At 49.1% G+C, this 18349-nt stretch overlaps 1 protein-coding gene across 4 annotated transcripts in view; it reads left to right on the top strand.

Moving 5' to 3' along the window:
- LOC134350901 (protein capicua homolog) overlaps positions 1-18349 on the top strand; it is a 130099-nt gene that overhangs the window by 89784 nt on the left and 21966 nt on the right. For 3 of the 4 annotated variants that reach the window (XM_063056714.1, XM_063056715.1, XM_063056713.1), the window contains exons 3-8: positions 8708-8857; positions 9117-9309; positions 9763-9889; positions 12664-12846; positions 15565-15733; positions 17846-18048. In XM_063056714.1, coding sequence (XP_062912784.1) covers positions 8708-8857; positions 9117-9309; positions 9763-9889; positions 12664-12846; positions 15565-15733; positions 17846-18048 — 1025 coding nt within the window. The remainder of the gene's footprint in view (positions 1-8707; positions 8858-9116; positions 9310-9762; positions 9890-12663; positions 12847-15564; positions 15734-17845; positions 18049-18349) is intronic. The other variant, XM_063056716.1, reaches the window with a different exon arrangement.

The raw sequence follows: 18349 nt of genomic DNA, 5'->3' as shown, positions 1-18349 counted from the left end.
CTAAGGTAAGAATGCGTAGATTTAGGGTAAGGACGAGTGGGTAGAGGGGTTCGAAGGAGGGCTATTTCCCCAGGAGTGGGTTAGAGGATTGGAGGCTGGAACCTGGAACACTGCCTGAGGGGGTGGTGTGGTGAGAGACTCTCACAGCACTGGCAAAGTATCCAGGTAGGCACGAAAGGCCAAGAGATAGAGAAGGAGACTGACTGACTGCTGGGGAATGGGGTTGGTGTAGGTGGAGACCGGTGGTCAGGCACCCAGCACAAGCTCCTTCCTTTGAAATGTTGGGCAGGGTTATTTGGAGTTTGTGAGCAGCTGTGGTCCTGCTGGTGAGAGTCCCAAATGATGGGGGCACAGAGACAAAATAAGGGGCTGGTCCTTTAACCATCAAGAGAAAATCTGCAGATGCTGGAAATCCGAGCAGTGCACACAAAACGCTGGAGGAACTCAGCAGGTCAGGCAGCATTTAGGAAAAAAAGTACAGTCGATGATTTGGGCTGAAACTGTCAGAAAAAGTGGGATCTTCCAGTGGCCACCCATTTTAATTCCACTTCTCATTCCCATTCCGATATGCCTATCCATGGCCTCCACTGTTGTGATGAGGCCCCAGTTAGGTTGAAGGAACAGCACCCTGTATTAGTTTCCAACCTGATGGCATGAACTTCAATTTCTCAAACTTCCAGTAATGCCTCACCCCACCTTTCCCTCTCTCTCCTCATTTCCATGGCCGCCCATTGCCTCCCTCTGGTGCTCCTCTCCCCACTCCCTCTTTTTACCTTCTCCCATTCTATCTGTCTCTTTCACCAATCAACTTCCCAGCTCTTTACTTCATCTTTCTCCCTCCAGGTTTCACCTGGTACCTGGTGTTTCTCACTCCCCTCACCCCACCTTTTAAATCTGCTCCTCAGCTTTTTTCTCCAGTCTTGCTGAAGGGTCTCGGCCTGAAATGTCGCCTGTACTGTTTTCCTAGATGCTGCCTGGCCTGCTGAGTTCCTCCTTCACGTTGTGTGTGTTGGCTGGTCCTTTAAAACATTTCTTCTCTCAGCGGGTCGGGGGGAGGCAGTGGGAATCACTGAAATGCATTGTCCCCAGTGGCAGTGGAGGCTGGATCTTTGGAGGTACTTAAGGTGGAGTTGGATAAATATTTGGAAGATCGAAGAATTGAGCTGTTACGGACAGCTGGCACAGAATGGAAGTTGAGGCCAGCATAGGTCAACCATGATCACTGGTAATCAGTTTATTATGGTCACATGTACCCAGATACTGTGGAAAAAATGTACTCTGTAAGCCATCCAGATAGATCATTACGTAAGCACGAGATTCTGCAGATGCTGGAAATCGAGCACCGCACACACAAAATGCTGAGTAACTCAGCAGGTCAGGTAGCATCTGTGGAAGGAATTAAGTGTTACCTATGCACAGAGCAAGAGCGACGGTAATAGTACAGAAGGATGGTATGTTTTTACTGAGTCATCAGCCACGACACATGCAGGAGCAACGAGCTTGGACCCTAAGACAAAATGCCCACACCAAAAGAAAGAGGCCAAATCAATCCATTGCGTGATCAATCAGCCACAAGCGCACTTGCCCCATTCTCGCAGTCGATCCAATATGGTTCAATAAATAGTTGACATTTCGGACTGAGACCCTTCCTCAGGACTGGAAAGGAAGGTGGAAGAAGCCAGAAGGAGAAGGTAGGGGAAGGGGGAGGAGTACAAGCTGGGAAGTGATGGGTGGTAAAGGGCTGAACAAAAGGAAAATAGAATGCAGAGTAAAGTGTTACGTTTGTAGAGTAAGTTCAGTACAGGCAGACAATAAGATGCAATGGCAATGATGAGGTAGATTGGGGGAGCTTTTAGTATATGAGATGTCCGTTCATGACTCCGATAACAGTAAGTTAGAAGATGCCTTGAGCCATTGGGACACAGAACAGTATAACACAGGAACAGGCCCTTCGGCTTGTGATATTGTGCCAAATTAAACTGGTCTCTTTTGGCAGCATGTAACCTGTATCTCTCCATTCTCTGCATATTCATGTTTCTACCTAAGAGCCTCTTAAATGCCATATCTGCCTCCACTACCACCCTTGGTAACACATTCCAGGCACCCATCACTCTTAAGATTTTTATATTAAAAAAAACTTGCCCCTCTTTGAACTATTTCCCTCTCTCCTTCAATGCTTGTCCTCTAGTATAAATCTATTCAGCCCTGGGCAAAGGATACCATGTCTCTACTCTTATTTACACCTCCCATACTCTTTAAAAACTTCTCCCCTTGGCCTCCGCCACACCAGAGAAAAGTCTCGGGTTTGTCTCCTTATAGTACATGATCTTTAATCCAAGCAGCATCCTCTCCAAAGCCTCCATGTCCTTCCTGTAATGAGGTGACCAGAACTGAATGCAGTATTCCAGACAAGGCCCAGAGATTTACGACCTACAATGTGATTTGAACTCAGTGCCTTGACTAATAGTCAAGCATGGCGCTCACTTCCTTTACCAACCTGTTGACTTGTGAGGACGCTTTCAGAGACTTGGACCTCAAGATCATCAAGAGGCTGATCGTATTGTCGTTGACAATGCTCATATGGAATGGTGGGGTGAGCAGCAACCCTTGCTGTTACCTTGTGTGTGATTGTGAGTAAAACATTGGAGAGAGGGCCATTGTGTCCTGACCTCTCCACTGACTGTTCTACAGCAACTCACGGGACACTGATGGATTCCTGAGCGTTTCACTGCACTCTCTGTGCGTGCCCAATTGGAAAACTTGTACAATATTATTCCAGAGCATGCCCTCACTGACCCTTGTGTGAAATACAATTACTGTCTTGACCTCAAGAAATACACATCCCCTGTACAGACGCTGCCTTCTGAAGGGGTGGGGGGGGGAAGAACAGTTCAACTCTGCCCACGTACCAGTGCTGTCTAGAGCAAGAGATCAAGGTCACTCAACTGTTGCCCTACCCAAATATTCAGTCCCACTGCATGCATTCTCCCTTGACCTTGAGTGTTTGATGGGACAGGGTAGAAGGAGTTGTTCTCTGTTCGACCCCTGGAGTGTGTGATGGGATGGTGTAGAGGGAGTTTCAATCAGTGTCTGACCCGGGGGTAGGGGATGGGATGGTGTAGAGGGAATTAGAATCAGTGTCTGACCCTGCGAGTAGGGGATGGTGCAAAGGGCGTTTCAATCCGTGTCTGACCCTGGGAGAGTGTGATGGGGTGGTGTAGAGGGAGTTTCAGTCCGTCTGACCCAGTGAGTCTGTGATGTGGTGGTGTAGAGGGAGTTTCAGTCAGTGTCTGACCCAGTGAGTGTGTGTTGGGATGGTGTAGAGGGAGTTTCAATCCGTGTCTGACCCAGTGAATGTGTGTTGGGATGGTGTAAAGGGAGTTTCAGACAGTGTCTGACCCAGTGAGTCTGTGATGGGATGGTGTAGAGGGAGTTTCAATCCGTGTCTGACCCAGTGAGTCTGTGATGGGATGGTGTGAAGGGTTCAGACTGAGATTACTCATCACAGACCATCTCGCTGTGCTGAAGGAGCAGCAGAATTAGCCCAGGAAGACTGCAGCTCAACCCCCTGCTCCTACTCCCACCCCTAGTGTTTGCCTGCTGACTTCCTGCTCTGTTTCTGTCTAGCTCGGGCCTCCCTTTGTCCTCGGCTCCTTTTCCTTCTGTTGTATGAAGGTCGTCCCGTTTGTATTTCCCCTTTCCTCACCCTGCTGCTCTTTTTGTTCTGTCCCAGTCGTCCAGATGCACACACTTCCTGCACATCTGCAGCGCGTACTCTGCCGATTGCATCACCTGGGCTCAGCGGGGAGTTGGGGGTGGGAATACCGAATAAAGGTTGAAACAGAGTCGATCTGGAGAGGATATTATCGATAGTAGGGCCAGAGGGTAAAGCCTCAGAATGGAAGGACATCCCTCTGGAAAGAGATGAGGAATTTCTTTAGCCAGAGGATGGTGTACCTTTAGAATTCATTGGCACAGACAACTGTAGAGGCCGAGTCATTGGGTACATTTAAAGCAAAGGTTGATGGGTTCTTGACTAGTAAGGGCAGCAATGGTTACAGAGAGATGGCAGGAGAATGGGGTTGAGAGGGAAAATAAATCAGTCTTGATTGACTAGAGGACGAGACTAGAAGGTCCCGATGGCGTAATTCTGCGCCTGTGTCTTATGGGTTAGAAAACAGCTGAAGGAGGAGGTCATGAATTTTACATGAGTCACTGTGTGTCTGCTCTGGGAGGATCATTATAGGAGGGGAGCTGAGGATGTAGCATGTGGGAAGGGAGGCAAGGAGAGAGGAGTAATGAGATGGAATCACCAAGGGAGGGGCACTGAGGAGGGAGTGCTATGTTGCGCGAGTTGCTTTGAGGAAGGAGTTCTGTTTTGCGGGAATGGCGGTGAGGAGTGGGCAGTGTGCAGTGTATAGGGCACCCCACCCCCCACATACACACACACAGAAGGACTCTCTTTACTGGGAAGCGAAGGGGAGCCTCCCAGAGTCATCCATCCTGAGAGGCCTCTGATTACCTTCTTGCTATTCCCTGTTCCCTAGAGTGTTTCCAGTACTGCACAGTTTTTCTTCGCTCACCAGATTCCTTGTTCAGGAATCAATCACATCATCACCTCTCTGCCACATCGACCTTCTGTAAAGGAGATAGAGTTTCTGTACATTATGCTGTGGTTTCTCCCAACACCGGGTGGAGTGACGCTCCCTTCAGCCCCAATAAATGGACATGGCACAGTGGATAGAGCGGTCCCCTCTCAGCACCAGTGAACCCAGTTCTATCCCAGCCTCTGACTTTGTGTGTTTGTTTGTGTCTCTCCTACCCCCTTCGGGCAGATGAGGCTTGTCAGACATGGTTGGCAGCTCACTTAGTAGAAGGAAAACTCAGATCTCAAACTTCTGCTGTCTTGTGGCTACAACCACTTATGGCTTTGAGAATAAACCTGGAGCTGGAGTCCCCAAGGCAGTCCTACATTGGGTTCAATACTGATTGGCAACTCCTGGAGCTGAACTGTATCAGTCTGTGCCGTTTCTTTGGATTCGAGCTGTGTGGAGAGGGGCAGCCTGCTCTCCATATTGTACTACTCTGGCTTGGAAGCAATGTTCTTGGTCAGCTTCGACCAGTGGAGGGACTCTCCAACTCCTGCCTGTGTTTAAGTGTTTGTCTCTTTCCTGTGTATGTCTCACTCCTGTTTGCTTGTGGGGTTTACACATTCTCCCTGTGACCCTGAAGGTTTCCCCCATTTGCTCCGACATCCCAGAAATTTACATTAGTACGTGGGTGAGAGATGAATCAGGTGGTGGGGAGTGTGCTGTGGAGGTTTGAAATATGGGAAGAGTGAAATGCAATTAGTGTAAGTTCATGGTGTACGGTTGGCATGGTCTCTGTTAGCAGAAGAGACCGCTTCTGTGCTGTAACGTGCAGCAGCTAGATAGACTTAATGTTGAGATGATTCCATGGCTGGGCGCAAGATGGGGGGCACTACTACAAAGTGAGGGGCCAGTCATTTAAAACTGGGGTATGTCAAAATTCCTCCTGAGGGTAGGGATCATAAGCATGTTTTGTGGGGCTGAAGGGGCTGTTTCACTTCTGTGTCTTTCAATCTAAAATCGGACGCTTTATCTGCCTCGCTGCATCAGTATGCGATTGATTGGTGGAAGTTTTGGGAAAGGAGTGGGTTTGGGGTTGCAAGCATGGGGAGAGGTCGTCGTGAGCAAAGGGAACATCTGTGAGGGAGTGGATACCAGGAATGTATCGACTGGAGTTGACTGAGTGGTGGTGAGTGCCTCTCATTAATGGCAGCTCATCTGTCTGCAAGGGGTTTGGAGGGGCAGGAAAGAGGAGAATGGGGAAACCACCTCGAATTAATGTTTCTTGTCAGAACTAATGGAAAAAGCGGCAAGCGGTAGGTGAGAGGTGAAATGTGCTGCCAGGGGTTGTGGTGAAGACAGATGTCATAGAAGTGTTTAAACTTTTCTTTAACAGGCATTTAACCAGAGAGTGGTGAATCTGTGGAATTCATTGCAGCACACGGCTGTGGAGGCCGAGTCATTGAGTATATTTAAAGTGGAGGTTGTTTGGTTCTTGATTAGTCATGGCATCAAAGGTTACGGGGAGAAGACAGGAGAATGGGGTTGAAAAGGATAATAAATCAACCATGATGGAATGATGGAGCAGACGAATTGCTTAATTCTGCTCCTGTGTGTAATGGTCTTGTGTGCAGGAAATGGAGATATAGACTGTATGTGAAATTGGTTAGATTTGTCAATGAGAGCTGTGGACACTCCAGGGACGCTCACATTAGGGAGCCCAACCTTCCCTCTGTAGACTTGGTCTATACTTCTCATTGCTTCAGTAAAGCAGCCAACATAATCAAAGACCCCACCCACCTCAGACATTCTCTCTTCTCCCTCCTCCCATCTGCCAGAAGATACAAAAGCCTGAAGGCACATACCACTGGGCTCAAGGACAGTTTCTACCCCACTGTTATCAGACTGTTGAGCAGGACCTCCTGTACAATAAAATGGAGTCTTGACCTCACAGTCTACCTCATTTATGATCTTGCACTTTATTGTCTGCCTGCATTGCTTTCTCTCAATAGCTGTTACACTTCATTCTGGATTCTGTTATTTTATATTTTATCCACGTATTGTGTAATGATCTGATCTGTACAAACTGTAAGTAAGGCAAACTTTTCACTGTACCTCAGTACATGTAACAATAATAAACCAATTCCAATTCCCTTGCACCTTATTGTCTGCCTGCAGTGCACTTCCTCTGTACCTGTAATATTATTCCATACCAATTTTTCACCTTGTTCTGCCTCAGTGATCTGATCTGTATGAACAGTGTGCAATATTAAAGATGAGCTTTATTTGTCACATACATCGAAACACAGCAAAGTGTGTCATTTGCGTCAAATCTATTCAGCAAGGGTTGTGTTGAGCATGCTCTCGGCACCAGCATAGCGTGCCCACAATTCACCAACTCTAACCTGAACACAAGGTTCTGCAGATGCTGGAAATCTAGAACAACAGTCCTCGATCCAGTTCTGACATTTTTCTCCCCTTTCTTCATTCTTAGTCCATTTCTGACACCTCTCTCCCCTTTCTTGATCTCTCTGTCTTCATTCTGGAGACAACCTGCTGATACCTTTTATAAACTTACTGACTGCCACGGCTATCTTGACTGTATCTCCTCCCCTGAAAAATGCCATTCCCTTTTTTCAGTTCCTTCATCTCTGCTGCATCTGTTCCAGGATGAGGCTTTTCTTTTCAGGACATTGGAGAAGTCCTCCAAGAACAGGGTTTCAACTTCTCTTCCTCCACCATTGATGCTGCCCTCAGCTGCACTCTTTTTCCAGTCATTTGCTCTCAAACCATTTTCCCGTCGCCTTAACAGGGATCACCTGCCTCCCCATAAGCCTTCGCATCCAGCACATTGTTTTCAGCAACCTTCAGTATGATACTACCACCAAACACGTGTACTGCCCTCCCACTCTTTGCTTTCCACAGGATCGCTCTCTCCATGATTCCCTTGTCCATTTCTCCCTTCAGTCCTCCCAGCTAAGGCAGCACTTTACCTGTGAATCTGTTGAGGTCGTCTTCTGTACCTGGTGCTCCTGATGTGGCCTTCCCTATGTTGGTGAGACCCGACGTGGATTGGAGGACAGCTTTGTCGAGCACCTCCACTCTATCCCCCAAGAGTGGAATTCCCTGGTGGCCACCCATTTCAATTCCAATTCTCATGTCACTCAGAATGAGGTTGGAGGAGCAACCCCTCATATTCTGTCTAGATTGCTTTCAGCCTGTGGCATGCACGTTGATTTCTCTAATGTCTGGTAATTTTCCTCCTCCCTTACCCTCTTCAAATCCCACCCTGGCTCCCCTCTTACCTCTGCCTATCTTCTCCCCTTGGTGCCCTTCTTCCCTTTCTACCATGGGTGACTCTCCTCTCCTATCTGATACCTTCTCCAGCCCTTTTACCTCTTCCACTGACGTATTGCACCACCCCCAGCTTCCTCCTTCATCCCACCTCCCCCACCCACCCAACTTCACCTATCACCTTCTCGTTTGTACTCCTTCCTCACCCCCCATTTTCTCATTCTGGCTTCTTCCCCCTTCCTTTCTAGTCTTCATGAGGGCTCTTGGCCCCCGATATCGACTGTTTATTCATTTCTGTAGAAGCTGCCTGACCTGCTGAGCTCCTCCCTCTTTGGAATGTGGAGGAAATTGGAGAAAACTCACGGTCATGGGGCGAACGTACAGACTCCTTACAGACATCGGCAGGAACTGAGCCCCCAAGTGACAGGCTTTTCACTGCATCTCAGTACATAGGACAATAATAAACCTTCTGCCCTTCCCAATCTACCTTATCTTGGCCCCAGCACCTGCACTGCACTTTCTCGAATTGTAACACTCATTCTGGATTCTGGTTTTGCTTTTCTCTCAATGCACTGTTACAGTGTGATCTGTATGAACAGTGTGCACTTAACCTCAGTATGGGTGACAGCGTAAACCACTTTAACTGTCTGGGTGGAGGGCTGTGTGTCTTTGAGGCAAGTACGTACAGCATGCAATACTGATGTTTCCCTATTCAGTACACAAGGTGGTAATTTACCACTTCACCATGTGCCGTCCTGCTCTGAGTTCTGCGTTCCGTGTGACATGCATGCCCTGCAGCCATGTTCTCTTTGCTCTCCCCGCAGTGTGGACCAATGTGGAGCCACGCTCTGTACCCGTCTATCCCTGGCACTCCCTGGTTCCTTTCCTGGCTCCCAGCCAGCCGGATGCCTCGGTACAACCTCCGGAGGCCCAGAAGCCCACCTGTCCGGCTGGCTCGTCCAATCAAGTGAAAGGTAGGTGGATGGGTGATAGACTGGGACATCTCTTGGGTGGGGCAGAGGGGTGAAGTCGGTCGTTATGGGCTCATCAGTGCTGGTCGCAGCTTTCACGCACACCTACACTCCTCCCCCCTCCCACCCTCTCCTGGCTCCCATATCTACCCAACCCCCTGCTCTCTCCACGTCCCATCTCTAACTCCCCCCCCCACCCACTCACCATCCCTCCCCCCTCCTCTCTTTCTAACACCTCTCTCCTATGTCTTCCCACACACAGAGCCTGTGCAGTCGGCGCAGCAAGCGTGTGTTCCGGCAGAGCTTCCCCGAGAGCCTGAGAGACGGGAAGAGGCGGGTGGCAGCCCACCACGGGGATCCACCGATGGTCTTAGAGCACAGTCCCACGTTGAGGAGATGCAGGGGCTGCCCGGCCAGAGAGGAGACAGCGAGACAGAGAGTGACCAGGATGAGGCGTGAGTATGGCAGGGGTTCTGTGTATGTTTGAGAGAAGCTGTCCTTTACCGGAACTGCAAGCGATTCCTGAGATGGCAATGACCAGAATTTTATATTGTTGAGGGTGCTGTGGGGGCTGCCTCTCCTTATAAATAACTCCACACCAACACCAGGCTTGTTTTCCCTTCCACACCACCCCCCCCCACCATCTCAAACCTCTCCCTCACCCCTTTCTCTTTTTCACACTCACTCATTTTCTCTCTCCCCTCTCCACCTTCTCTGTTCCTCTCTACCCATCCCTTCCCTTGCTTCCTTCCCTTCCATCCATCATTACCCCTTGCTGCTCCCCCTCTCTCTCACCCATTTCCCCTATCCCTCTTTCCACCACCCGAACCCCACACCCTCTTCTCCTCTTCTTCCTTAACCCTCACCCCCCCCACTTCCTCCCTCCCTCTCTGTGTCACCCCTTACAGGTTCCTACCCAACGCTGGGTTGGAGACGGTCTGCCTGCCTCCGGAGAAGCGCCGGACCAAGTCGCTCAGCGCGCTGCCCAAGGACAGGGACTCTTCCTCTGAGAAGGAGGGCCGCAGCCCACACAAGGTCGGTGGGCTGTGCATGCGAGGGAGTGAGGGTTGGGGCAAGGGGTGTGGTTGGACGGTAGAGTGTACACAGTTGGACGGTTGAAGACTCCTGTGTGTTTCCATCAGGTTCACTCGCTGCTCTTGGTTTTGCTGACTTTGTGCTGGTGGAGTCACAGGCCACAACATGAAGTGCCCCTCCTGCTTTTATTCTCCTCTATAACGTCATTCCTCTGTATCCTGCAGTCTGCATCAAACTGGCTTATCCTCTCTCTCTATCTCTGGCTCCGTCCAAATGTCTTATAAACATTGTTAATATACTTTCCTGTGGCATCTCGTTGCACATAAGGGTAACCTTGAGGGTAATAAATTTGCCCCTCAGGTTCCTTCTAAATTTCTCCACTCTCACCTTAAAGCTATTCCTTCTACTTCTTGATTCCCCAACCCTGGGGAAAAACTTCTTCACCCCATTAGTGCACCTCGTAGTTTTATACACCTGTAAAGTCACCCCTCACTCTATGCTCCAAAGAATAAATACTAGTGTACCTGCCTCAACTACTTCCTCTAGCAGCTCGTTCCATATACAGACCACCCCCAGGTGAAAAAGTTACCCCTCAGCATCCTATTAAGTCTTTCCCCTATAGCCTTAAGCCTCTAGTTCTTTATTCCCCAGACCTGCGGAAAAGACTGTGTACATTCCCTGTCTATGCCCCTTGTGGTTTCGTTGACCTCTGTAAAATCACCCATCAAAACTGAACACTCAGTTCCAGGTGCAGACTCACGAGATATTTGTACAACCTCTTTTGTCCCCTCCTGACTCTGAAGCATGTCACATGCGTCTCTGTCGGCTCAGGTGAACGTTGGTGGGATGGGGAGTCGGGGGAGGTCTGTGGACGTTGTTGAACAAAGGCGTTCAGGTACATCGTTCCCTGAAATTGGTGTCAGAGGAGGACAAGAAGGCGTTTGGCATGCTGGCCGTCATCGCTCCAGGCACTGAGTACAGGGGTTGAGTAGTTATGTTTCAGTTGTACAAGATGTTGGTGAGGCCGTACTTGGAGTATTGTGTCTAATTTTGGTCACCCTGCTATAGGAAAGATGACACGAAGTTGAAAAGAGTGCGGAGAAGATTTATGAGGATGTTGCTGAGACTTGGACTGAGTTTTGCAGAGAGGCTGAGCAGATTGGAACTTTATTTTCCTTTGGAGTGTGGCAGGCTGAGGGGTGACCTTACAGAAGTGTACACTATCGAAAAGGGCATAGACAGCGTGAGTGAACACAGACTTTCCCCCAGGGTAGGGGAATTGAGAACAAGAAGGCATAAGTTTAAGATGAGGGGGGAGAAATTTATTTGGAAGTTGAGGGGCAGTTTTTTCACTGAGGGTGGTGAGTATATGGAATGAGCTGCCAGTGGAAATGGTAGAGGCATTTAAAAGTTAGTTGGACAGATACATGGATAGGAGAGGTTTAGAGGGGAATGGAACAAACACGGGCAGGTGGGACCAGCTTAGATGTGAATCTTGGATGTTCATGGAGCAGTTGGGCTGCAGGACCTGTGTTTGTGCTTTGTGGTGTAGTGACTTATTTACCCCTCATTTTGCCATGGTCCCCATCAACACACTGTCTCCTCACCACTTCAGCAACAGTGTACTTCTCTGGGGCAAGCCCATCTCTCTGATATAGGAGACTTTTGCTCCTGGTGGGGTCTCCCCAGGATCTGTGGAACTGCAGCAAAGAATCCTTGTCTCAGGTCTTGCCGTGAGTGTCAACATGGCCGTTACCTGAGGAGTCAAAGAGATGTACAGCTGAGAAACGGGCTCTGTGGCCTATCCATTGACCAGCCGGCAGAAGAGATTTTGCAGATGGTGGAGATCTTGAACAACATACAAAATGCTGGAAGAACTCAGCATGTTGGGCATCATCTGTAGAGGGAACGAATAGTCGGTGTTTTGGGCTAAGACCTTTCATCAGGTCCTGTTCCAGGGTTTTGGCCTGAAATATCGATTATTCATTCCCCCCATAGATGCTGAATTCCTCCAGCATTCTGGGTGTGTTGAATACCTTGCAAACCGTTTGCTGACCTCAGGTGTGACTTGAAGCCTCTTTGTACATGGAGATCTCAAAATCCACCACTATTTCTACTATTAGAAAGTTAAAAGGAGGTTTGGCTTATCACCCAACTTCTATAGATGGGTGCAATGAAAAACCTGCACAAACATTAGAGCATCAGAGTCGCAACATTCACGAGAAGAACATCAGAGACGCAAATTATACACAATTTTTTCAGGAATAAACGCAATTAAAGAAAACAGAACAAAGTACATTGTAGTACAAAGTGGTCATAGTGAGGCAGTGATTAGGGTTGTGCCAATCGGCTCAAGAACCAAATGGTTGAAGGGAAGCGGCTGTTCCTGATGTGGAACTTCAGGCTATGTACCTCCTGCCTCATGGTAGCTGTGAGAAGATGGCATAGCCCAGATGGTGGGGATCTTTGATAATGGATGTCGCTTTCTTGAAGCAATGCCCCTGGTAGACATAATCGATGGTGAGGAGGGATGTGCCTGTGATGTATTGGGCTGGTGGTTGGAAGGGGAGCTTGGTTGGCTTGGAGCATTTGGGCCAAAGGGCTTGTTTCCATGCTGTGTAACTGTGTGAGGACATTTGAAGATGCACAGAGTGTGATGACGGCTAGTACTAAACCCCTCCTAACAACTGAACTGTAGGGGTCGGTTACTTGGGTGGGAAGAGTTAACGGGCCTGTTGCCCACTCTCAGACTTCAATACCCCTCCCCGCTACAGCGTGAGAAGGACCACATCCGGCGGCCGATGAACGCCTTCATGATCTTCAGCAAAAGGCACCGGGCACTGGTTCACCAGCGGCACCCTAACCAGGACAACAGGACAGTCAGCAAGATCCTAGGCGAGTGGTGGTACGCCCTGGGACCCAATGAGAAAAAGAAATACCACGACCTGGCCTTCCAGGTGGGTTTGGAACTTGGCTCAGGGTTACTGAATGTTGTGGCAGTTTCTCTCGTGTCTGACCCCAGGAGTGTGTGATGGGATGGTGTAGAGCAAGGCTGCCCAATCTGGGATTCATGGACCCCTCGGTTAATAGTAGGGGTCAGTGGCATTGAAGAGGTTGGGCTCCCCTGATGCAGAGGGGGCTTCACTCTGTATCTGACTCCAGGGGTGTGTGATGGGACAGTATGGAGGGAGCTTCACTCTGTGTCTGACCCTGGGAGTGTGTGATGGGATGGTGTGGAGGGAGCTTCACTCTGTGTCTGACCCCGGGGGCGTGTGATGGGACAGTGTGGAGGGAGCTTCACACTATGTCTGACCCCGGGAGTGTGTGATGGGATGGTGTGGAGGGAGCTTCTCTCTGTGTCTAACCCTGGGAGTGTGTGATGGGACAGTGTGGAGGGAGCTTCTCTCTGTGTCTAACCCTGGGAGTGTGTGATGGGAGCTTCTCTCTGTGTCTGACCCCTATGATGGTACGGACAGTGCAGAGCAGGCTTCGCTCTGTCCGACCCTGGAAATGTGTGATAAAACATACTGTTACAAGAAAATGTTCGCGGACGCTTTGCAATTACCTGCCTTTCTGCATTAATTATTCATAATGTGGTCCGATCTTCATCTAAGTCACAATAATAGACACACAATCTGCCTAAACTAATAACACATGAGCATTTGTACTTTTCATGTCTTTATTGAACACATTGTTTGATCATTCACAGTCCAGGCTGGAAAAGTGTGTAAACCCTTGTATTTAACTAGTAGAACCTCCTTTAGCAGCAATAACCTCTACCAAATGTTTCCTGTAGTTGCTGATCAGTCTTGCTTAATAACTAGGTGGAATTTCATACCATACCTCCATACAAAATATTTTGAGTTCATCGGTATTTCTGGGATACCTTGCCTGCACAGCCCTCTTCAGGTCATGTAGCAGCATCCGAAATGGTTTAAGGTCTGGACTCTGACTTGGCCATCTCGAAATACAAATATTCTTCTTTTTAAACCATTGTGGTTTTGATTTACTCTTGTGTTTCGGATCATTATCTTGTTGCATCATCCAAGTTCGATTAAGCTTTAGGTGACGGACTGCTACCCTGACATTCACCTGTAAAATGTCTTGATACAATGATTGCAAGTTGTCCGGGCCCTGAGGCAGCAAAGCGGCCCCAAACCATGATGCTCCTTCCGCCATGCTTCACAGATGGTATGAGGTTGAGGTTTTGGTGTTGGTGTGCAGCGCCCTTTTTCCTCCAAGCATAGTGGTGAGCACTTCTACCAAAATGTTTAACTTTTGTCTCTACTATCATTGTCCCAGAAGCATTGTGGAACATCCAAGTGGTCTTTTGCAAACTTGAGACATGCAACAATTTTTTTTGGAGAGCAGTGGTTTCCTCCACAGAGTCCTTCCATGAACACCATTCTTGTTCAGTGTTTTTCATATAGTGGACACATGAACTAACGCATTAGTGAGCTCTAGAAATTTCTGCAGGTTTTTTGCTGTTACACTTGGGTTCTTTTACACCTCCTTCAGCATTGCACGTTGTGCTTTTGGTGAGATCTTTTGCAGGAAGGCCACTGCTAGGGAGAGTAGTAATAGTACTGAATTTCCTCTATTTGCAGACAATTTCTCTTATTGTGGACTGATGAACACTTGGGTCTTTAGAAATGCTTTTTTTTGTGTTTTCCAGCTTCATGCATCTTTACAATTCTTCGGTCCTCAAAAGTTTTTTTGATCGAGGTACGGTGCACATAAACAGATCTTTCTTGAAGAGCAGGCTCTGTCAGTAACCTGTCTTTTTTTTAATAGGGCAGGGAAAACCCATATCTCCAATCTCATTGATTGGAGCACCTGACTCCAAATCGCTTTTGTAGAAGGCATTACTCAGAGGTTCACATACTTGTTTGAACCTAGACTGTGATTGTTTAAATGGTGTTGTCAGTATTGACGAGAAGTAGTACAGTTTTTAGTTCATGCAGATTGTGTTTGTCTATTATTGTGACTTAGATGATCAGACCACATTTTATGAGTAATTAATGCGGAAAACCAGATAATTCCAAAGGGTTCACAGACCTTTTCTTGCAACTGTAGAACAGTAGAGCACGGTACAGGTCTTCGGCCGACAATACTGTGCTGACATTTTAACTATAAGATCAATCTAACCTTTCCCTCCTATGTAGCCCTCCATTTTTCTATCATCCATGTGCCTATCTGAAAATTTCTAAAATGGCCCTTATGCCTCTACTGTCACCACATGGCTCTTTTTTTTTAAAAAAAAGATTTCCTCTGACATTTCCCCTATGTTTTCCATCAGTCGCCTTAAAATTATGCCCTCGTATTAGCCATTTCTGTCCTGAGAAAATGTCTCTGGCTATCCATTCAGTCTGTGCCTCTTATCCAAAGAGAAAAGCCTGAACATATCTGCATAAGACCAGTATTAAACACAATGCTCTGGGTGTGGTCTGAAACTGGTTTCACGCTGTCGGACCCCAGAACAGCATGATGGGAGAGTGTGGAGGGAGCTTTGCTCTGTGTCTGACCCCAGGAGTGTGTGATAGGGTGGTGTGGATGGAGTTTCATGCTGTCTGACCCCAGGAGAGCGTGATGGGATGGTGTGGGATAGCTGGTGTTGATCAATCTCTCTTCCTCCTAAACCACATCCCTGCATCCCTTGCCTTTGGTGTTGGCAGGTAAAAGAGGCTCACTTCAAAGCCCACCCAGACTGGAAGTGGTGTAACAAAGACCGAAAGAAGTCCAGCTCCGATGTGAAGACAGCCCTCGGGGGTCCTGGGACCCTGAGGTGCAAGGAGCCACGGGAGCGCAGCATGTCAGAGACTGGTGCGCTCTCTGCCACAGCAGGTAACCCAACGGCTGTGTTGCGTATATGTGATTAGCGGTGGTGGGGTGGGGTCTACTCTCCGAACCTCCCGTACCTTGCCGAGGATGCGTTCCTCCTCTTGGCCTGCGGCTTGGTGGCTGGCTCTTCAGCCCGTTGCTCCTGTGCCAGCCTTCCCCAGTACTCTGCTACCAGTTCTGGGCTCAGTCACTGGGACAGGGAAGAAGTGTGGTGGTGTATCAGTTCGATAGGTGTACCTGAACCCAGCAGATGCCCTCTGCATGGGACGGGCAACTAATAGCGGCCCTGGCCCCGGGCTTGGACTGTCATTGGAGCCCTGGTGGGGCTCCAGAGACCTGTGTGCTCTGTCTGTGGGTGTGTGCCTCCATCTGTGTGGTATTTGCATGTTCTCCCTGTGACCACATGGGTTTCACCCAGGTGCTCTGGTTTTCTTCAAAATACCCCAGAAATAAAAACACATGCTGGCTCAGTAGGTTAATTGGCTGCTGTAAATATATGTATGTTTAAGGACCAAATAGACCTTGTGGTACCAGTTTAAGGATCCCTCAGCACAGGTGGTGAAGGTTACATACAGGACTCCTGCCTTCCATGACCAGGACGTAGAGTATATGCGTAGACGTGGGGGGTCTTGGTCCAAACACACTGATCAGACCTCAGCTGGGATACTATGTGAATTTCTGATCACCACACTGTAGGGTAGGAGGTGACTGCACTGGAGAGGGGATTCCCAGGACGTTGCCTGGGACGGAGTGTTACAGTGACGAGAAGAGACGAGAGAAGCTGGACCTGTTCTTCCTGGAGCGGAGGGGCCTGGTGGGGGACCTGATAATTTTTAATAATTTTATCAGGGGGCGAGTGAGGACAGATTGTAAAAACAGAAAACACCTCTTTTCCCTGGTCAAGTGTTTAGGACAAGAGGATGTGGGGTTTTTAAGAGGGGGAAGTCAGGAGTTAGTTGTAGATACAGCACAGGTATAGGGGATCTGGATAGAAGTAGTACCTTTGATGTCTGGCATTCTGCTTCCTACCAGACAGGGTGGACGGGCATCACCGGTCCTATCCATTTCCTAAATCTCGCATGTTGGCTCCAAACACCATACCCCAGTAAATCGCTTCAGCTGGTGGGCTAAACCATGTGAGGGGGTGCTGTTAGCACGGCACCACTGGGCGAAAGACTTCCATGATGAAGTCACTGGCCAGGACGGAAAGGTTCTCAGATGAACTATAACGGCCACGTGTTCACGACCAAGGCGAGCCACCTAGTTGGAGGAAACTGGCTGTGGTCAGACCCGGAGAGGGATGGGCTCTGCCAGGTTTCAGATGCCTGAGAGACACCGCATGATGAGCACACCAAAAAGCTGGTGCAAAGCTTGTCATGACGGCGCCCCGACGACTCCACCAGGAGTTACGGGCACAAGAAGAAGAAGAAGAAGACAGCACAGAAACAGGTCTTTCGGCCGTAGAGTGTGTGCCTACCCTCGGTCACTGATCAATGAAGAGTGATCTGTTTCATTGATTCACATTCTCACCAAATCCAAATCCACCCCCCCCATTCTATTCCCTCACCCACATGAGGCAATTCACCACCCCACCACCCCAGTGAGAGGGAACTGGAGCACCTGGGGGAAGGTGCAAGACCACAGGAAGAATATGTGAGCCACATATAGATGGGGAGAAAGGAGGGGGAGAGAGACATGCATGGAGACGGGGGGAGAGAGACAGAAAGATACGCTCAGAGAGAGAGAGAGAGAGAGAGAGAGAGAGATGAAAGAGACACATCACACCCACACACAAAGGAAGAGGCACACACACACAAGAAAGATAGACAAACACACGCACAAGCACGCGCATGCAGAGAGGGAGACAGTGATGTATGGACAGGGAGAGAGAGAAAGAGACATGGGCAGAGCAAGGGGTGCAGAGAGGGGGAGTAACATAGCCGTGGAGTGGGTGAGATAAGATGGGCTAAGAGCTATGGCGTGGGTTGGTTTGGCTGTACATCATTTTCCAGCAATGGGGGTGAGGTCAGTGGAAACAGTAAACCCTGGGAGAAAAGTGCTGGTGACTGAGTTCCTCAGTCTCCTGACTCGCTCTCACTCTCCCTCTCGCTCCAGTGTCGTCGGAGCTGACGTCAGACTGCCAGGACCCTCCAGGAACGGACTGCAAACCCATCTCCCTGCTGATGAACGCTGAAGGCAGCCAGCACCCTGGGGTGGGGAGCACCCAGCTGACCCGGCCCCGCGCCTTCTCCCACAGTGGTGCCCACAGCTCAGAGAAGTGTGAGCGAGACACCGAGGTACTGGAGGAGCTGGCACAGGTGTGCACCAGGTTCAGGGAAATGTTTTGGGGGCGGTGCATGGGTCTCGTAACGCCAAGTGGTTAAAATGCAGTTGACGAGTAAACTTTATAATCATCCCCTTGGGCAGGAAACGTAAGTGAGGATTTCAGGAGGGGCTGTTGGAGTTGCATGGCAAGTAATGTGAATATGGAATGTGAAGACTAGCTCTGCCCATTAAGAGAAGAGTGTCTCATCACACTCCTGTCTTGTAGATAGGTGGGGGACAGATAATGTGGTGGATGTGGAGTGCATGGACCAGCTCCACCCAGCCAAACGGGGA

This window comes from Mobula hypostoma, chromosome 8, assembly GCF_963921235.1.
Source record: "Mobula hypostoma chromosome 8, sMobHyp1.1, whole genome shotgun sequence".
NCBI classification, from domain to species: Eukaryota; Metazoa; Chordata; class Chondrichthyes; order Myliobatiformes; family Myliobatidae; genus Mobula; species Mobula hypostoma.
This window is presented reverse-complemented; position numbering and strand designations above follow the sequence as displayed.